The 20,159-nt window shown below is 38.0% G+C and overlaps 1 protein-coding gene across 1 annotated transcript in view; it reads left to right on the forward strand.

The window, feature by feature from the left end:
* LRP2 (low density lipoprotein receptor-related protein 2) overlaps positions 1-20,159 on the forward strand; it is a 120,915-nt gene extending 100,756 nt beyond the window's left edge. The window contains exons 65-79 of the mRNA XM_010085835.1: positions 392-523; positions 2,641-2,784; positions 3,559-3,724; positions 6,206-6,334; positions 7,310-7,530; positions 7,972-8,148; positions 9,086-9,205; positions 11,748-11,838; positions 12,372-12,439; positions 12,602-12,719; positions 14,874-15,003; positions 17,215-17,334; positions 17,430-17,537; positions 18,805-18,876; positions 19,998-20,159. Of these exons, the coding sequence (XP_010084137.1) occupies positions 392-523; positions 2,641-2,784; positions 3,559-3,724; positions 6,206-6,334; positions 7,310-7,530; positions 7,972-8,148; positions 9,086-9,205; positions 11,748-11,838; positions 12,372-12,439; positions 12,602-12,719; positions 14,874-15,003; positions 17,215-17,334; positions 17,430-17,537; positions 18,805-18,876; positions 19,998-20,159 (1,958 nt within the window). The remainder of the gene's footprint in view (positions 1-391; positions 524-2,640; positions 2,785-3,558; positions 3,725-6,205; positions 6,335-7,309; positions 7,531-7,971; positions 8,149-9,085; positions 9,206-11,747; positions 11,839-12,371; positions 12,440-12,601; positions 12,720-14,873; positions 15,004-17,214; positions 17,335-17,429; positions 17,538-18,804; positions 18,877-19,997) is intronic.

A 20,159-nucleotide genomic window follows, 5' to 3' on the forward strand; every position in this document is an offset into this window, starting at 1 on the left:
TCCTGCTGATATTGTTTCTGAGGACTAGGTATCTTTGCTTCAGCATTTCAAGAAGGCTTTGCTCTTGCATCTCATTGTAGTCATGCCTCATCTTTTGTCTTTCTTTGTTGATTTAACACAAAAATACATGCTCAAAAATGTCTCTGAAAAGCAATCTGATAAACAGGAGCAATGGAGTTATTAGCAATCTGTAGTTAAGACATGTTAAACAGCAGATGAGTGATGAGGAGTTCTGTTAGATAACAGATGCTGATGTTAAAGATCACTTATTAGGTCACTGATCTTTTAGAGTATGTGGGGAAGGGACAAACCTACCACTTCATCAAGTAAAGGTGACCAGCATGTGGAAGAAAGAGATTAAGCTCTAGGTATCTTCTCTACTTATGTCTAGATATCAATGAGTGTGAAATCTTTGGAACATGCACCCAGGACTGCAAGAATTCCAAAGGAAGCTATGAATGTTTCTGCGCAGATGGCTTCAGGTCTGTGGGTGATCAACAAGGAAAACAGTGCGCAGCTAATGGTATGTTAACTGATAGCAGGATTGATTGCTATCTGTACGGAGCAAGTGGAGTACAGCAACTTATATGAATATAATCCTCTCTTTTTTTACAAAGGGGATAATGAAAGCCAAACTGTATTCTGTAACATAATATTATCTGCGTATTCCACCCGTTCCACAATCAAGAATAGAAGTGCTCATCTCTGCTTTCAATTGTAAACTTTAAAAATAATTTCTTGATTTGGATGCCTGCCTTTCTCCTGAAATTTTCTGCAAACAAAAACCTGCTTATCCTGTGGTTGTCATCTGAAGAAAATTAATGTTGCCTGTTCCTGAAGTGTAGGTTTTCTCAACAAAATAATACATCAGAAGAAAGTTGCATTAAACTGGTACAAATGAAAGGCAGTTTGATGATAGACTGCCATTCACTGTTCGTGGACCAATGAACACAAACAGAAGGACTTAGGCAAATGTTTAATGTCAATCATTAGCTTTCTATCATACCTCAGTGGAGTGACTACAGTGTGTGACAGTCATTGAATAGGTAGAGAGTTGGTTCAGAAAATAATAGTAATAGAGTAGTAATAATAAAGAGCTCAAGAAAATAGAAAAAAGTAATAATGCAGCAGTAGACAGAAACAACATTGTGTTTAGAAAAACACTTACACTTTAACAGCTTTAAGAGGTACAAGATAGAAATGCAGTGTGCCTAGTCAAATAGTAAAATCCTCAGAACAGAATGCCTGTGACCAAAACTGTGTGCTGCTGGAGGTTTTGAAACCTAAAAATTATTTGTAATATGAGAAATGATACAAGAAAACCAAGTCTCCAGGTTTCCAGTCCAGGGGCCTAATTCAGCAAATATTTACTGTTAAGCATGAGTCTGGAAATAAAAAGGGGCATTTACATGAGGTTCTGCCTCGCTGACTCATTACGTGCCTGTGTTAGAAATCTAGTTCTTTGAAATCCTTCTTTATAGGCTTTATTCAGGAAGCATCTGGACACCCAAAGTTTTCAAGGCCAGGTGACAGAAGATAACGTGATTGTAGCTGATAACATAATGAAATCTGTTGTGCCTAAAGTTCTACTTCTCTGTACGCCCAAAACTCTACCACTCTTTGTACAAGCTCACAGCACTTATAAATGAGGGCTTCCTTTGCTTGTGTCTGCTGCAGGACTGATCAGTAGGCATTTTCAGAACACACATAGAATATTAGGTCCCCTTTTTTCCTGTAATAGTATATGTATTGGAAATACTGTCAATTTCTGCATTGAATTGTATGTTCATTAGAGTCACTTGTTAGGTTAGGTGTGACTTAGAGGGAAAGGGATTGTGTTCAAATACACACTTCATAGGAAACTGAGGATTATTAGTTGGAAAAGGCACTGGTAAATGAGATTTTCCTTTCTCAGGTGAATGCTTTGGCATTTCTCATTGTCTCTGTGAAGATGTGATTAATGTAGGAGAACTTCTTCTCTGGAAGAAGGCCTAGGATTTAAATCCATGACTCCCAACTGGACATTGTCCTTAACAAAAGGGCTGAACAATTTTCTCACCAGCAAAATGAGATGTGTAGGACTGACACTCCCTGTAGTCAAGTTACTACAGTATTTAGGCTAACCCCAAAATAGTCTGTGGCTGGATAGGAGAGCATTCATCTGAATATGGAGACATTAGGATTTAAAGACTTTCAGGCAGAAGAACTGACAGGTCTTGGCTCAAGGCAGCAGCTATTTATTTGTACTTTCAAAATTGTTTCCCATACTTTGAGGTGGGGAGCTGAATTGCATAGTGTATAGCGGCATTCTATTTTTGAGATGTGAGGTGCTGATGTGCCAACACTGTAATGTTTAAGAATTTTTAAGGAATTATCCCTTAATGATCAGTACTGCACAAAATCTGTAGTGAAAGGATAATACTGTCCTCAGCTGTAAGCATTTTCAGAGTTTTTAATGAATTTTGCAAAACCAAGCAGTTTGAATAGATCTGAAGCTTTAAAAGTGGCCCTGTGTTCCTTGTGTTTCTTATTCAAACGGAACTTGTGAAAACCCCAGTTTAGTTTTGACCAGAAGTGACTCTGATCTGTTTCTTCTAAAATGAGAAATACATGAAAGTAAAAACCATTATTGTTTCCCAGGTAATCCTCCGTTGTTACTGCTGCCAGATAATGTGCGGATTCGAAGATACAATATCTCATCAGAACAGTACTCTGACTATATTGATAACCAGGAGCGTATCCAAGCTCTGGATTATGATTGGGACCCTGAAGGGATAGGCCTGAGTGAGTATGTGTAGAACATTAATACTCAACCGTGCAATGGTTGGTTTAAAAATGTTTTTCTGCAGCATAGGTATTTAATTTATGCTGGAAATCAAAATCAAATTAGATTAACTGGCCAGGTCTTCGTTGAATGTGTCCTTGCGCTCTACTCATTCTGCAGCATCAGTGTGGTTCCCTTCAGTGCTTTAATTTAGTGTAGGTAGCTTCTGTTGGTTTTTTCCTTTTGTTTTGGTGAGACTTCAACTGTGGAATTGTGGCTCTTTAGGATTATGCAGTAGTAGAGGATTGCTATAAGTGAACCCCTTCCTTTTCTTCTGCCTCTGCCAGTCCTCAAACTTGGTTCAAGTCTTGCAAGAACTAATCCTTACACAAAAAAAAACTATATTAGCGTCTACCTTTGCCTCTTTATCGGACTCCCTGCTTTTGCCTTTTTCACAGGGCTAGTGCCCTGGGCCATACTTGCTCCTTAGGGTAGTGAGAATCTAAATTAGTATCAAATTCATGTGCAAAGACTTCAAAGCTAAGACCTTCTACTCTTGAAAAATATATATTTCTTGATAATCTAGATCAAGATGATTTTAGGTATGCATCTTACCTGTGATGAATGGCTTAAAAATTTACACACTAACACTAATTTAATTGAGCAGATGACTCTGTGTTATTCATGCATAAATGGGTCTGGTATCTTCACTTAAGAGCCTCAGAAATATTAGAATTTTCCAAAAATATGGAATAACTAGACATTAAAAATTATCTTTCTAATCTTTTTTGAAGGTATTGTGTACTTCAGCATTCTGGGACAGGGTTCTGAGTTTGGAGCCATTAAACGTGCTTATCTGCCCACATTTGACAGCAGTAGGAACAATCCTACAAAGGAAGTTGACTTGAATCTGAAATACATAGTTAATCCTGATGGGTTAGCTGTTGACTGGGTTGGAAGGTAAGTGCACTGAAAAGCTAGAAAAATGCTGTACGTTGAATGTGGCAAGGGTCTGATCAGGCAATACGAAATCGACTTTCTTCTTCCTTATGAACTATCTCTGAAGATATCTATTCTTGAGGTAGTTCAGGAGAATATAGTAAGCTCTGTTTGCCCAGACAGCAGGTTAATAGGTCAAATGCATGTTGCTGACTGCATGATGTATTCTCTGAGGAAACTTGCATTACTCCACAACTGGCAGATCAGTTGTGCATCAGTAAAGTGATAATAACACTGGCCTTCCTGTAAGATGGATTCCTCTTCAAGGACTCAGGTCAGGTCCAGGGAACAAGCTTTCTCTGCTGTGGGAAAGAGACCTCCCTAATCCATAACAGAATTTGTCTTCTATCTTTGCTACTTTCTTACCAGCCTTGTGCTGCATGAGCTAATCAGAAGCAGCTCTGAAGTCTGATGAATATATGTGTTTTCTCAGAAAATTGTTACTTTTTTGTAATTGGGTGTCAGAGTTTTTTTCTCCTTCTTGTTGGCTGTGGAATTTTTAGGCTAAAACATTGCAATTTTTAAACTTAATCCTAGAAATCATGAGATCACTGCTTATTTTCCCTCTCTTGGAGAAGAGCTGGGAGAAGGTTGGGCATGACTTTTGGCAGTTTGATGTCAGTGGTGTCATTTCTTATTCGCAATGTAACTGTTAAAGGATGTGGTGGACAGGCATAGCTGTAGTTCTATTTGGTATAATGTTGAGAGGATCCTGATGTTTGTAGATAGACACTATGAAATGTAGTCAGGATTCTGTTTGAAGCTGAGTGGACAGATGTTATAGAGATGAGTCAATCTTCTGAACACTGTTGACAAATTTTGGATGTTCCTGGTAGTGTAGTCAATAGGGTGAAGAAGAAGGATGGATCATAGTAAAGCATGATGTTTCTGGAAAGCTGAAAAATAAAAGAAGGAGCTTTGCTATCTGCTTCCCCTCTGCCACGTGGTTATCAACCAGGTGGATGAATACTGTTTACCTTTTACATCCTCAATCAAAATACAATTCGAAGGTGCTTAAGATCTGGGCTGCGGCTAGGTAGCACTTAACTCTGAATTGTGTTTGTGGCAATAGAGACTTTTTTTTTTTCTAATGTTTCAAAAATCTATTGTTTGAGTAGGCAAAGATTGGGAAAAGACTTTTTCTGTTTTGGGGCCTGATATGTATAGCTTTCATTACCTAGACTCTTTGTGTTAGGTGACGTATGCTGTGTTAAGTGTTGTGTCCTATGAGTTATGGAGTTGCTCATGCAGTATGTCACCCTGATTTCTAGAGCAGGATGGAGTCCGGATGGCTGAAATTATTCATTAGCCTGAAAAATTGTGCCAGTCATGATGGAAAAAAGGAAGTGGAAAGTTGCATCTTTCCTTCCAGCAGTTTTAAAATACGAGATAGATGCATTAAGGTCTGGATTAGCCTTCAACATTCAGGTTATTTTGCTGTTTGCTTTGTGAACTGCAGACCACCTGGAAAACCAAATGTCTCTGAGGGCAGATGGGAGTGTCTGAATTTCTATTCACAAATCTATGTGGTCATGAGAGCAAGAACAAAGGATATATATCACCAACATCCTAGTGAGGCTACTTCAGCACTTCAAATGTAGTGTTACACTGATTCCAGAACAATGTTGAAACATATTTTAAAAAAAATGTATTTAGGTGTCTGCACATGATATAAAAACTGATACACGTAGTTGGAGACACTTAGTCCTTCTGCCCATCTGCAAAAGAGGAATGACAGTATTTTCTCACATTCTCAAGCCAATTATGAGATAATTTATTCCATCAGAAGGCACTGTGTGATTAGTGAGTGTGTAATAATGAGTATGTTTATTATCTAAGGTGAAAAAAATAGTAAAGCCGTGATGATAAATATAAGCAAAATTCAAGGAAGAGTAGACTTGAGTGCCCTTTTTGTAAGGACTAAAAGCATTTGCGTCTGATGTGGTAACAATTTATTCATTAGCATCTCTGTCAGAAGACAAAAGTATAGAGAGGAGCTGCAGACTAATAAGCTTGGATGCCGTCAGAGTTGCCACATAAATTACATGGTAAATAAATTTTTATTTGTAATGAACCTCACTGTCTCCTCGAAAATGGGATCTTAAAAGATGTTTATTAGCCACCTCTGGTGCTTAAAAGTAACAACAAAAGTTCTCAGTAGCCTTTTAATGAAGATGGTTTGACAGGGAATAGAGGCAGCTGCAGGAACTTTGTCGAGGAGAAAACTAGTGAGCCGATAGATCACATTTGCTAAACTCACCTGTATTCAGGGTCTGTATGTTCCAGACTGAAAAAGTTCAGATGTAATCAATGCAGCTTCATTATACTAATTTTGTTTGGGTTTGATATATCTTTTCTTATCAAAAATATATTTTTTTTTAAATTTCTCTCCGAAGTATAAACTGTTTATTTTTGGAATGTTTTGTGTTTTATGTGATTCAGACATCTTTACTGGACTGATGCAGGGACTAATCGCATAGAGGTGGCAAAGTTAGATGGACGGTACAGAAAATGGCTTATCTTTTCTCTACTGGATCAACCAGCAGCTATTGCTGTCAATCCAAAACGTGGGTAAGTACTACAGGACTTCCAGGAATTATTTGCAATGGTATTCAATACCAAAAAACCTGCAATGGTAAACTTTACAGCAAAGACTAAGGGCATGCTTTCTGGAGTTTCTCTTTACTGATGTTAGGAAACTTGTGTAAACGGGAAAGTATTTTATGATTAGATTTCATATGGGTCCTTGTGTTGGTGACAACAACAGGTAAGTCAAATAAAAATCTCCTTTCTACAGTATTGTTTGCCCACTGGATTTCTCTGTTACTACTGAAACAGGGGAGTTGGTGGGAATGTCTCTTACCAGCTCCAAGCAATACAGACATAGCCTCCACAGTGGAAGGCAATGTAAATGCACTGGTACATTCAACAGCTGTGCTTACTACTTCTTGTATTATATGATGGATCACCAGATATCGCGATATCATAGAATCATTAGGGTTGGAAAAGACCTCAAGGATCATCAAGTCCAACTGTCAACCCAACACCACCTAACTCACTAAACCATGTCCCTAAGCACCACATCTACACTTTTCTTGAACACCTCCAGGGATGGTGACTCCACCACTTCCCTGGGCAGCTTGTTCCAATGCCTGATCACTCTTTCAGTGATGATATGTGCTTCTCTCGGCTGGAGTGAAGCAGCATGGCACCCTGAAGTCACCTGTGCTCTGCAGCTTTATTGTGACTAATGGGTGTTCAGTGTTCACAGTCATTTTTCTTCCAGTGAGATGGAGAAACTGTCATTACAACTACTCTCTCTCCAAATCAGGACACAAGATGCAAACATTCTTCTTTTGATATTTGTCTTCTGTACTTGAAACAAGCTTGTTTAGTGAACTTTCTGTGACTTTTGTGATCACATCTGCAAAACATAGATTGCTGAACTGTTTTATGTTCCACAACTGATCTTTTCCATGAAACTCCGAAGGGTAATCATGGTAACCAAATTCTAAACTGTATTAAATCCTGCTTCTGTGCTTTGAGGCTCATGTATTGGACTGACTGGGGAAGGCAGCCAAAGATTGAATGTGCCTGGATGGATGGACAACAAAGACAAACTCTGGTCTCTGAAGACCTTGGCTGGCCAACAGGACTTTCTATTGATTATTTGAACAATGATAGGATCTATTGGAGTGATTCTAAAGAAAATATTATTGAATCCATGAGACCTGATGGGACAGACAGGACCATAGTATTGCATGGAGGTAAGAACTTACACAATTAATATAATAGCAAGCAAGATGTATGCTAACAATCACTTGGGCTTCACAAGTGGGGCTAGGTTCAGGAGCTTTTCAAAGAGTAAGTCTTGGTAGTGTTTTATCCTCCTTTATGTGGGGGTAAATGGCACACCAAGTTCAGAGATGATGATGCCTGTTGACTAAGATTCCCTGAGGGTAATTTACATGACCCAAATAAAGGACAATGTAGAAAATCAGATTCTTGCTTTTTTATGTATATTATTAAGCAGCCTGCAAGTACAGTGGCATGAAGTGGTCAGGCACATGAGGATGTATATATATAGCTGCAAATGTCTTAAAATTAAGGGATTGGGTAATATACTTAAGCTGAAGAAGAACAGCAGTTTTATTGCTTTTGGTAGAGATTTGCTTGCTGACAATCTCTTGTTTGGTTCCTTTGAGAAGTAAGCAGTCCATACAGCCTTGATGTCTTTGAAGGCCATTTATATTGGATAGCTAAAGAACGAGGAGAAGTCTGGAAGAAAGATAAATTTGGAAGTGGAGAAAAAGTGAAAGTGCTGACCGTAAATCCATGGCTTACTCAAGTGCGCATCTATCACCAGCACAGATACAATCAGTCAGGTAGGTAATCGGCATCCTGACGACCCGCTCCTTGCTATGAGATTGAAGCTGGTACTGATGTCTTCAAAGAGTTTAGTAATCTCCTGGTAGTGTGTCTGTCAGTATGTGATAATATTCATTTCTGAAAACCTAAAAATGGAGTACAGGCTGGCAAGGACTTTCTGCATACCCAAAGTGAAATCACAGAATCATAGAATGGTTTGGGTTGGAAGGGATCTTAAAGATCATCTAGTTCATCCCCCTGCTGCGGGGGACCTTCCACTAGACCAGGTTGCTGAAAGCCTCCTCCAGCCTGGCCTTGAACAGCTGCAGGGATGGGGCATCCACAGCTTCCCTGAGCAGCCTGTGCCAGTGTCTCACCACCCTCACAGTAAAGGATTTCTTCCTAAACCGACAGTGGAAGACCACACACTGCTCTTTAGAGTCTTTTAGTTCTCTAAGTATGACCCTCTCCTTCCACTCCATCTTGGAGTTGTCATAGAGGTGGCAGTCACAATATGAATTTATCCTGGTAACATACAAAGTGCTGGCCATGTAATACTGCCTCCAAGGGCAATATTTCGGCTATGACATGTCCACAGTAATCACATGGGAGGATGTCCTGAGGAACATCCAGCATACCCCTCTTTAAAGGTGTTTTAGCTTTCAGAATCAGAAAGCTCCATGTTGCTTGGAGATGCTCAGTTTCTTCTTGGTGCTACATTGCCTCCCAACCACTAAGGTCTGTCTCTTAAGAATGTAAGAACAGGCAGAGAGAAGATTTTGAGATAAATGTGGTATGTGGGCATCAGCTGTTTTAAACAAAATGGATCTAGACTTGTTCACATTTTTGGTGTGTGATACTGATGAGATACACTACTGACTATAGAGTTGCCCTGTCTTGCCTCAGGAATATGCTGCATTGCTTCTTCAACTGTCTCTATCACTTTTTTTTCAGTGCCTAATCCTTGTAAAGATGTCTGCAGCCACCTCTGCTTGCTGAGACCAGGAGGGTACACCTGCTCTTGTCCTCAAGGGACTCGATTCATAGAAGGCAGCAGCACAGAGTGTGATGCAGGTAGAATAGTATGTCAAACTGGAATTGAAAGCACAGGAAGCTTTTCTTTAGGAATGCAAATGCATTACTGAATTAGAAATATGGAAGGATGAGCTAGCTGATGTAATAGATGTTGGCAAGTCAGGACATCTGGTTTTTATTCTGAGCCATCGCTGATTTGTGATCACCTTGTGCATTTCATCTAATCTCTTTGCATGTCATTTGTAAAATTGATATAGATCATAGAATCATAGAATGGTTTGGGTTGGAAAGGACCTTAAAAGTCATTGAGTTCCACCCCCACTGCTGTGGGCAGGGACGTCTCTCACTAGATCAGGTTGCTCAAAGCCTCATCCAGCCTGGCCTTGAACACCTCCAGGTATGGGGCATCCACAACTTCCCTGGGCAACCTGTTCCAGTGTCTCACCACCCTCACAGTGAAAAATTTCTTCCTAATATCTAATCTAAATCTGCCCTCTTTCAGAGACATCACTCCAACCAGTCCAGATCCAGCTGCAAAATTGGTTACAGTTTCTGACTTTTGTTTTGAAATTACAAAATATTTTAGTTTAATTTTTTAAAATGCATCAATTTCAGAACTAGAGCATTTCTGAAAAATTATAGTTTACAATTAATGTTTACAATTCTCTACAAGGTATTGTTTGATCAGTATAATAGAATACAATAGAAACTTGAAACAAAGCTTACAGAACTCACAGTGTGAACAGAGATAACTTCTAGGTAATTATCATATGCTGGAAAGCTTTTTACGCACTAGAAATTAGTGCTTGGTTGTTGCATTGCAGCAGAGCTCCCACAGTGCTTCCAGGAGTGCCAATAAAATAGAATAGCTCAGCCTTTCCTGAGAAGAAAGAGCATACCTCTGCAGGATTTCTATTTCTCTAGCTAAGAGTCTGCATTCTTATCTCACAGTGATGTGGGTGGTAGCCAGGTGTCCTTGTACTTGTCCTTGCAACTTATCTCTAGAAAGTTATGCTTTATAACATTATTTCTGGTATTTTTTCTATTGTTAGTCTTTTCTAAATTATCTTCTTTTTGCATTAAAAGAGAAAATATAATAAATTTTTACACTGCCTTACCTTTAAATTACATTTTCTCAATAATTGTTAATGTTCTTTCCTGTCGCCACAAGGTGTGAGTGGCAGAAAGAGGAGCTAGCAATATGATACAATAGTGAATGGAAGGGTGCAATACATCTTTAAATTAGGTATCAATAGCACTAGCATTTGCTACTTGCTGCTTATTTCTCTGAGGATGCTGCTTTTGTTATTCTTTGCTGAAACTGATTTACATAAAATGTCCAGGAATTAAGAAAACTGTGCTTGACCTTATTTTGAAGAAAAAGAGAAGACAGCAAATAGGATAGACAGTGCTGTCTCTATTTTTTTTCAGTTTATGTCTTGACTTTAAGCAAATTTTTTAGCCAGTGAACTGGGACTGCCATAATTAATGGAGTGACCAAACTTAGCTTTTGTATATACATATCGTTTATTTGGTCCTCTCCCCATATTGCAGCTACTGAGAAACACAGTGAGACCTCTGCACTTCCCCTTTTTCTACCCCGTTTACTTGAAGGGAGTTTTACCTGTAAGGAATGTTGTAGCAACATGTTATCAGCCAGCAACTTCTGGCTGATAAAAATTTTATGACAAAAGTATCAGTGTAAGACAGGCTGTCAAAGTCCATTCTTAATTTATAGCATATAATTATGTCTAAGTTCCAGAGCTTTTCCTACATAACTACTCATTTCTGACGGCATATCCTGAGCTCTTATTGGAGGCTAGTGGAACTTCGAGAAAATTCACTTTTTTTTTTTTTTTTTTTTTTTTTTTTTTAATCTTATCTCACTTGACTCAGCATTAGAATAATATCAAACATCAAAACCTTTGTAGGTCTCTGTTTGGGCCAGCTCAGGCAGTGTTGCCACTTGGGCACCTCAGGGCTCCTGGAGTGCAGCTGTGACACTGGCATAATGAGAAACAGGTTTCTGCGCTACCTGGTGCTAAGCTGCCAGCTTGTGCTCTGTACTGACAGAAAACTCTGAGGACTTTGGGTTTCTCTCATTCTCACTGTCAGGATGTATGAGAGTTAGAGAGCCCTCTTATATGTGCATTGCCATCCACTGTTTTTCTTCATAAGATGAAGATGTATCACAGTTTGTACCCCTCTGTGCAACTTCCTGCTGTTTGGATGGAAGAGCCTGGGCAAAGGAGATAGCGTTGCTGCTTTCTGAACTGAGAGGTCTGAAGGGTGGTGGTGGGCTGCATTACATGGGCAAAAGAAAGTGATGGGACATACAGCTTTTGAGTTGTCTGTACCTACTTATCTTCCAAGAACAGGAACTTCAATTAAAATAAGCTAATTTTGCAGAAAAATAAACATAAGAACAACAGGCACCTGGGCTATTAAAAGCAAAACTTCTGAAAAGTAGCCTGTGAGTTTGCATATGCAAGTTCGATAGAGATAAATAAAATGCTCTATAGTAGTATTTCTTCTGTTGAAGATGTCTTGGTAACACGTATGTGGCTTTCAAATTTTGCAGCTATTGAATCCCCTCCCACAATGCCACCAGCATGCAGGTGTATGTTTGGAGGAACATGCTATATAGATGAAAGTGATCTTCCAAAATGCAAGTAAGTCAGTATGTTGTTAGGGAGTCCTGGGCCAGGTTGTGTTGATTTAGTCTCACAAAACAATTAAACTCTTTGAAATGTGTTGTAAATGCTTCAGAAGATGTCATACATCTGCAGTAGCATGTTTGCAACAGTCACAGAAAAACACATATACACACAAAAATGTCAGCAAATAAGCAATGTAAATGCATCAGTTTGGAAAAAAACCCCCAAAACCACACAATTTTACAAAAAATTTTAACAATGGAGGTGCTTTGTAAATGTATCTTGGAACAGCCAGTAGGTGCCACCAATGCTCTGCAAAAGCAAATCTTTTGACTTCAGTGACTAGTTTTCTGACTTAGCACTTTTTATTTCCACTTTTAATTCTGTGAAGATATCAGACATATTATCTTTGCAGTGAGTGAAATATATAATTACTGAGTACGGAGTTAAAATTTATGGCATGTAGATAAACATTACAGAATATAATAATGAAGCTGAGATCCTAGACTTGATAGAAGCCATTCAGTCAGCTGTCCTTGCATTTACAGGTGTTCTTATGGCTATACTGGGAATTACTGTGAAATAGGATTGTCAAAGGGAGTGCCTCCTGGAACAAGTAAGCTTCAAGTATATATTACACTTGATATTTTGAGCGAAGGAATGTATAATGCCCAACTATTATACCTGTTCAGGGTCAAGCTTATAATTTTCTGGTATCTTTTTTACACTGAACTATGCTTACTTAAATGTTTGCTTGTTCTTCTGTCTTTGATAGCAGCAGTAGCAGCGCTGCTGACAGTCGTACTAATCGTAATAATTGGAGTGTTGGCGGTTGGAGGCTTTTGTAACTACAGACGAACAGGCTCCCTTTTACCAGTGCTTCCCAAACTACCAAGGTATGTTTTGAAGGCTTTCATAGCTGGAATGTCTGTGCACTGAAATGTATGTTTGTTCCTAAATATTTCTGAAAAATCTGATTTGTTTGCCTTGTGCCCATTCTTTTGGAATATGGGAAGTGCAATGTTGCAGCAATTCCAGAGGATTTTTGATTCCGAGCAATATCATAGCTGATCATTATTCTGTAACAAAGGACTATTGTAAAACTCTTCTACTTATATTTTTCTTCTTAAATTAGCTTTTAAATTATGAGCAATATGGAAGACTACTTACCAGATCTGGAACTGGATATTCAGTTCAAAAAGATGCAAAAGACCATAGTTACATATGTTCTAATTTTTTATAAGACTTTGTCAGAAAATGATTCTGGTAAAGAGATCTTTTTAACATTGAAATTAGCTTGTCTGCAACACTGTATTCATCTGTTTAAAAATAATATGGGGCATGTTTAGTGAACTTATGTCTGTTTCCAGTGCCTGAGAAATCTGGACTTTTTGTAGGTTCCTGCTTTCCTGACACTCATACGGTCCAGTGAAAATGAGCTTTGTGAAGTATCATTTAAAAATATTTGATGTTTTAAATCAAAGAAAGATGAAGAAAAAATATATCTAATGATTTTAATTTTTTTTAAAGATGTCAGAATATGATGCTTTGAAATTTTTTTTAGCTTTAGGACAATTTAGTGTTTTTAAAGGCATAAAGCTGCATCTTTATAGTCTTTGCACCGGCTTCACAGTAGTAGCTGTTAAATCAGTGTAAATTATTGTAATCAGTAATGTGGATGTAGCTATAACTGCTTCCTTTACACTGAACTAATTTAATTTATCTGCAACTTGGCTTAGTTGAATTGCGACAAAATTTTTGTGCAGATCAATCCTGCAGGACAAAGAGTTTGTAAGAGATCTCTAAGCTGTTCACTGAAATTCCGTTTCCTGCTATCTTGAATGGAATTTTTCTGCATTGTCAGATAGGGACCAAGTAGAAATTTTAGTGCACTGACTTGAACTTTACTGTACAGCAATACTTCTGATATAAGTTATGAGGCGATGTAAAATGGAGATGTCAAGTTTTTTGTCTGTGAGGATTCACAGTTTCCATTTCTGCCATGAATTTGCCTTATTGCTGTCGTTGCTCAATTCCTCTTCAAACTGTTAACTCATACCTTTACTGTAGGGTTAACTCAAGCTATAGCTTAGATGCTACCATTATCATGGGACTTATCCAAGTGCAGAAATCATAGCTAATACTTAAATTTTTGAAAACTGAATCAGCTGTTGCTTATGGGGCCAACTGGTAAAGTGTGTACACAACACACCAGCTGTAGGCAAGAATTTTAGCACAAGCCAGCTCCAATGAGGACACACAAACAGAAAGATTATTTCAATGCTTCTGTCTACTTTCAGGTTAGGCAAATTTGACAAAATGAACTTGAAGGTTAACCCTGCAGTGTATTTGTAGTTGCATGTTTTTGGAGAGTTGCATGCTCGGAGTTCTGTGCAGAAGGTCCTATATTTGGCTACTTGATGCTATATTTCACTGCTCCTATTATTTTGAGCCTGACTCAAAAGAATAGGATTCTTTCAGCTCATTTCCAATATTTCTCATGCAAATCTAATGTGCACTTGTGGATACTGTGAATCTATATGGAGATTGAACATTTACTTACATGAGAGCAGCATCCTCCACGTGGGTGTCTTCATGATTTGCATGCATAAACATCTTTAGTATAGGTGTCAGAATTACAGCCACAAATTTGTATGCCATTTCAGCTGCATTTATTTAAAATTGGTTTCAATGAATTTGAGTAATTCAGCGGATTCGTGCATTTGTCTCTAAATCAACACTGAAGTAGGAGTAGTCAAAATGTATGTAAATTTGAAGGAGTTGTAATTCATTGAGTTCATTTGATATCTACATGAGCCCACTATAAAGATAATTGAAATCATTCTGAATAGGCTAAGTTAGGTTAAACAAAACTGTCAAACTAATGCAGGAATACTACTTCTGGTGCCCTTGCTAGCTTGCTTATGGCCAGCAAAACTTCCAAGTGATAACTACGCTTCAACTAGAAGAATATGTTTTATAAGCTCTTGTTCTGTATAATCTGGTGGTTTTTTTTGTTTTGTTTTGTTTTTTGAATTTTTTTTTTGTAGTTTAAGCAGTCTTGTAAAATCTACTGAAAATAGCAATGGGGTAACTTTCCGATCTGGAGCAGATGTGAGTATGGACATAGGAGTCTCTTGCTTTGGAGGAGACTCTGCTATAGACAGAGCAATGCAAATGGTAAGCTTTAGTTCTGGGATTACTTTTTAAAATTGTTTTCTTTTAATGTAATTTTTAGCTAATAGAGGGAAGTATTTTATGTAAAAAAGGTAGTGAGATAATAAATGTGTTCTAGAAAAAGAAGTGAATACTGATTGATAATTTCCTGAAATAGATTTTTGTAAATTGAAGGCAAGGACAAATGCAAGCTGTTCTTCAAAATAATGTGACTTGTCTCAAGATTTATATGGTAGAAATTAAATCAATTACCCCCTTTCCTATTTCAGCATATTCATGGAATATACAAGGAATGAATAGGCAAATGAAAATATTGTAACAATGAATTTTTTGAGGGCCTTTGTGTTCCACAGAACAGGTCAAAATGTGTGGTTTTCAAATTCAGACTGTATGCTAGAAACTTCAGAGGCAAAACTCAAGCCTAACCACAGGATACACTACTTTGCACAACAAATTGTAAATCGGACAGTTTCTTATTTTAAACAAAGTTTAAACAAAATAATGTTTAATAGTTTTGGGGACATCATACATGTTTTGTTATGCACATCTGAGAAAGAGCACATCCTTATGTTTCCTACACTGTATAGTTTTTCCAAGCAAAAAATATTGCCCTGTTTACCACAAGTACAATGTACCACAGATTTTTACTTATAGGAAAGAAATCACAGGTATGTTTGAATAATAAGCACTTGCTGCAAAGTCTATGCTGGAAACTCCCTAAACTTTTAAAGTTAGAGATACAGACTTAACTGACAGGAAATTAATATGAAATGAAACAGCTAGTGAAGATAAGCTCATAATATATGTATATGACCTTTTTCTAGATGAAGAAACACGCTCTTTGTTAAAACTAAGCAGCTTGTGTAATGAAACTACCATATGAACATTTCAGTAAATGCTGGAAAAATAGCTTTAGGTTTGAATATTACCTCAGATCTTTTTCATGCATGAAAAACTTTACTGTACTCTCCATTTTCTGGCCTAATATTGACATACTGAAGTCCAACTGATGCAGTTTTTACATTGCTATTAACAGGTCTGGATACAGGCTATTTCTACTTAAGTGGCATTAATTCTCCCTATGTATTCAGAGTGTAAACAAAAAATTATATAGTTCACTGGGAAAGAATTCAAAGGGTTTGGTTCACAGCAGGGAAGAACTGTGGGATGTGCCTCCCAAAATTTTTTAATATCATATATGCATGAGTAGATGTTAGAGGGATATTTTTTCAGTGTGGCTGTTCTTAGTGAAGCTAGGCTAATTTGAGGGAGCTGGCAAGAGTTCACTGTGTGGTAAAAAACTATACCCTGACAGCACAAAGCCTGAATCCTTATGGCATGAAGCAGTAGTTTGTAGAAATGAGGCAGGTTTAAAGAACTAGCCGATGTACTATTCCCATCTTATTCCTCTCTATTCCTGTGATGGGGCTGTGACAAGGAGCAAGACAAGTGAGCCTGGATGGGGTTTTGCTTTTATTACCCTTCTGCCTGTTGATGGTTAAGCTGGCTAGCCCTGGGTGGCTATCCTTATGTGGCACTAAATATTTTCTTAAGAAATACTTAATTCAGCGCCTTTGCCTACCTGCTGTGAGTACCATAGCTGCAGCTCAGGCTTTGGCACGATGTGTGAGGTAGCTGCTATCCACACAGTGGTCTTCATGCATGGGCAAATTATTGATTTATAATAAGAGATATGCTAAAAACTGCGAAACATTTTATTTCTGACATAACTCAAATGTTATAACTAAGGGGATGCACTTAACTGCTTTGTCTCAAAAAAACATAGCAATCTCCCTACTGGGATAAAATGAATTAACCCCATTATTTTATATTTCAGATAGTGCTGATTAATTTATATGTCATTTTGAAGTCTCTAAAATGAAATATTTATTTTGGGATTGTGCTTCCTTTGATATCTCTTCCCTGTTGAAGGTGTGACTTGTGAGAGTAATTTTTCCTCATAATAAAATACTTTGAGTCGGTTATTGAAATGTGGGGGGGATGTTGTCCAATGGGGTAGTATTGGAACAATCAATGGTCCAGCCTGCTAAGTCAGAGAGTAAAATAATGGATGGTAGATATTGTCTAAGCCTATGTGAAAGTAAACATGCATTGTTCCCTGAGATGAAGAATTGGACTATAAATTAAGGCCTAGGAATATGGATGTGTTTATTGCACTGCAGTGCAATTGCTTTGGTTCTTTTTCCTTCGTAGAATGAAAACTTTGCAGTAGAGTCAGGAAAACAGCCAATCACATTTGAAAATCCAATGTATGCAACCAGAGATGGTGGAGCCAGCACAGCAAGTGCAGTTACAGTCATTCGTCCAACACATGTAAGAGAAACTTACGCTTGACTTTCACCTTTCATTTTCCTTTATGATCTTCTTGTCGTCTTTGAAGAATGTTGATTTTTCTTCTTTTCCTATAGGTAGCAACAGCTGGCAGTGAGGAAAACGAAAATTTTGAAAATCCTGTGTATGCCTCTGTGATATCTGCTAGTCCGAAGGAACCCCCTCGGAGTACAGATGCACCTCAGGTAGGACACAGAAATGCTCAAAAAGCTGCCTTGTTTGCTTTGTGCTCCAAATCAGGGAAGCTGAATTGTTAGGGAAGCTGCAATATAGTTTCAGTTCTCTTTAAATAATGCCATGGAGTTGGCACATAATCTGCATCAAGTCGAACTAACTGGACCATATTTACAAGATTTGCAAGAGCTTGTCAGGAACAGTCTGATAAAAGAAAAGCAGTGCAAGCACAGAATTGCCCAGGGCACACAGTGAGGATCTATTTGGATTAAACTCTCTCTTCTTCCTGGCCCACCCAGTTATTTTGAAGGGAATACATTGGAACAGAGAGTTTCCTTTCACTGTTTGTTGTGCTTCATTTTGAAGGCAGGTGCTAATCTGAAAATTGTAATGTAACTGCTGTAACTTGTCATTGCTCCTCAGCAGAAATTATTATAACTAAGACTTTACTTTTAACAATTATTTGTAATGAATTATACCTTAATAAAAGCCAACAAGGTTGTTTTCTTCCCCCCCTCCCCCAGTATGAAAATAAAACCCAATAAAAATTACATTTTGGTTTAAAATGGTGAAAACACAGGGTTTTTTTGGTACAGAAAATTAAAATAAGACAGTTAGCCGTTGTACTGTCATCATTTTTTTTTCACATTTATTTGTAATTTTATCCATATTTAAAAGTGCTAGCAAGGACATTTAAGACAATTGCTCTATATGTTCTTGCAGGACATTTTAAAAACCAAGATCAAAGAATTGCCTCATGTACATTAGTCATGATTCATGGAAGATAGATTTTTATGCCTTAAAATCCATATGAATGAGCTGATGGTGGCTTGTTTATAGGACTATTTTCACACATTGTGCAGTAAAAAGCACCTCTGATAAGCTTTGAAATGACAGCTCTGTCAAGCTGTTGTTGTAGTCTCATGTTCCTCTGAAGAGTAATTTCTCTTGTGTTGTTTTCAACAGTTTTTTCCTCTTTGACCTATTTTTCTGGAATGATAGACTTCCATTAATTAATTTAGTCACTTTAATAAATAAATAAATAAAAGCCCTCTGACCTAGCCTCATGGATGCTGCTTTAGGTAAAATAGCCCCATGTGGTTATCTAGCAGAAAATAAAGTTGGGTCTCATGCTTAGAATTACATGACAATGTAAGAACATCCAGCTGAAATCACTGAGTTAGTGGTCAGTGCAAATGAAATCCAGCAACAGTGATGTCAATTTCCAGAGCTGTTGTGAGAAAAATGTGTAAAGTTCTAATAATCTTTATGTTTCAGGAATCAAAGTGGAGTTTCTTCAAGAGAAAAATGAAACAAAACACTAATTTTGAAAACCCAATATATGCAGAGGTATTGCTTAATATTGTATAATTCTATTTTTCAGCGAATGTACTGCTGGACATTTTTCTTGCTTTCATAGGATAAAGATTATGGGTAGATTCTGCTGCTAAGTGAAGCAGCACAGAAATTCCAGCCCAGGTCAAGGTAGGACTGAAGTGGTTTTGAGAAAAGTTATAAAGTCTCATGCAGAATGAGGTGCTCAGCAGGCATCCAGATCATGCAGCACAGATGCATTTTCCACATCTCTGCTTTCTCAGCCCAAGCACTGTGTGGCCCAAGTGTGATCCTGCTCCAGGATCTCCGGTGCTGGTTTCAGCTTGCTCATGCATTCCAGTTCAGCTCAGGGACCCAGTGCAAGTGGAAGGCTATTGTACTGCACTAGGAGTGAAGTTTCTCTTTCTGCCCTCTCAGTCCTGGCTTCAGCACTGCAGAAAAATTCAATAGCCCTGCATACTGCAGCCCTGTTTCTATACCAGACCCATTTTTTTCATCTATACAGTTCTTTTAAGATGGTGTGCCAGCAGGTGGTATGTGTGCTGGAGGAATTCTCCCCTGGCTTGGGTATTAAGGTTTGGAGTTCTACTGACTTGAGCCAGTAATTCCAGCCCTTTTCATCTTACAGTTTAAAATTTCCAGATGGCCTAGCTGACTTAAGAACATCAGCCCCACAGTCACATGACTAAAAATAGCTGCCTTTTGTGAAAAATTTAGGTTTCTAATGCTTGAACAAGGTGAGAGAGAGAGAGTTCAGGAAGCCAGAGATTCATTTCCCCAACACTAATGAATGTAACTATTTACAAACAGTAGTAGTGCCAATGTTATCTACGTTCATGTGTGTGCATGTAGACTTACCAAGCTACTCCTGACATTACGGATTAAAATAGAAGTCCCAGTGTGTGGAGCAAGTTTGTAGTAGTGTATTTACTCAGCTGTACCATCTGAGGTGAAATTAGCATTTAATTTTTGTTACAGGTGGTGACTTGCAGAAATAACTTATACCATGATACTTGACTTTAAATAAATATCCAAATATTTTGCTGAAACAAAAACATTTCTGAAAGTTAAGGTTGGATGTTTTGTACATTAGAATGTAAACTGGGATTTTGTGATTATTGTTTCAGATGGAAAAGGAACAAAAGGAACAGCAACAGGACACAGAAAATGTCCCTACCCCTTCTCCCTCACTGCCTCCCAAGATTACTCTGAAGAGAGACCAACCATTAGCTTATACAGCAACAGAGGATACATTTAAAGACACCGCCAATCTTGTTAAAGAGGACTCTGTGGTATAA

Source organism: Pterocles gutturalis, unplaced genomic scaffold (genome assembly GCF_000699245.1).
Source record: "Pterocles gutturalis isolate BGI_N339 unplaced genomic scaffold, ASM69924v1 scaffold6981, whole genome shotgun sequence".
Lineage (NCBI taxonomy): Eukaryota > Metazoa > Chordata > Aves > Pterocliformes > Pteroclidae > Pterocles > Pterocles gutturalis.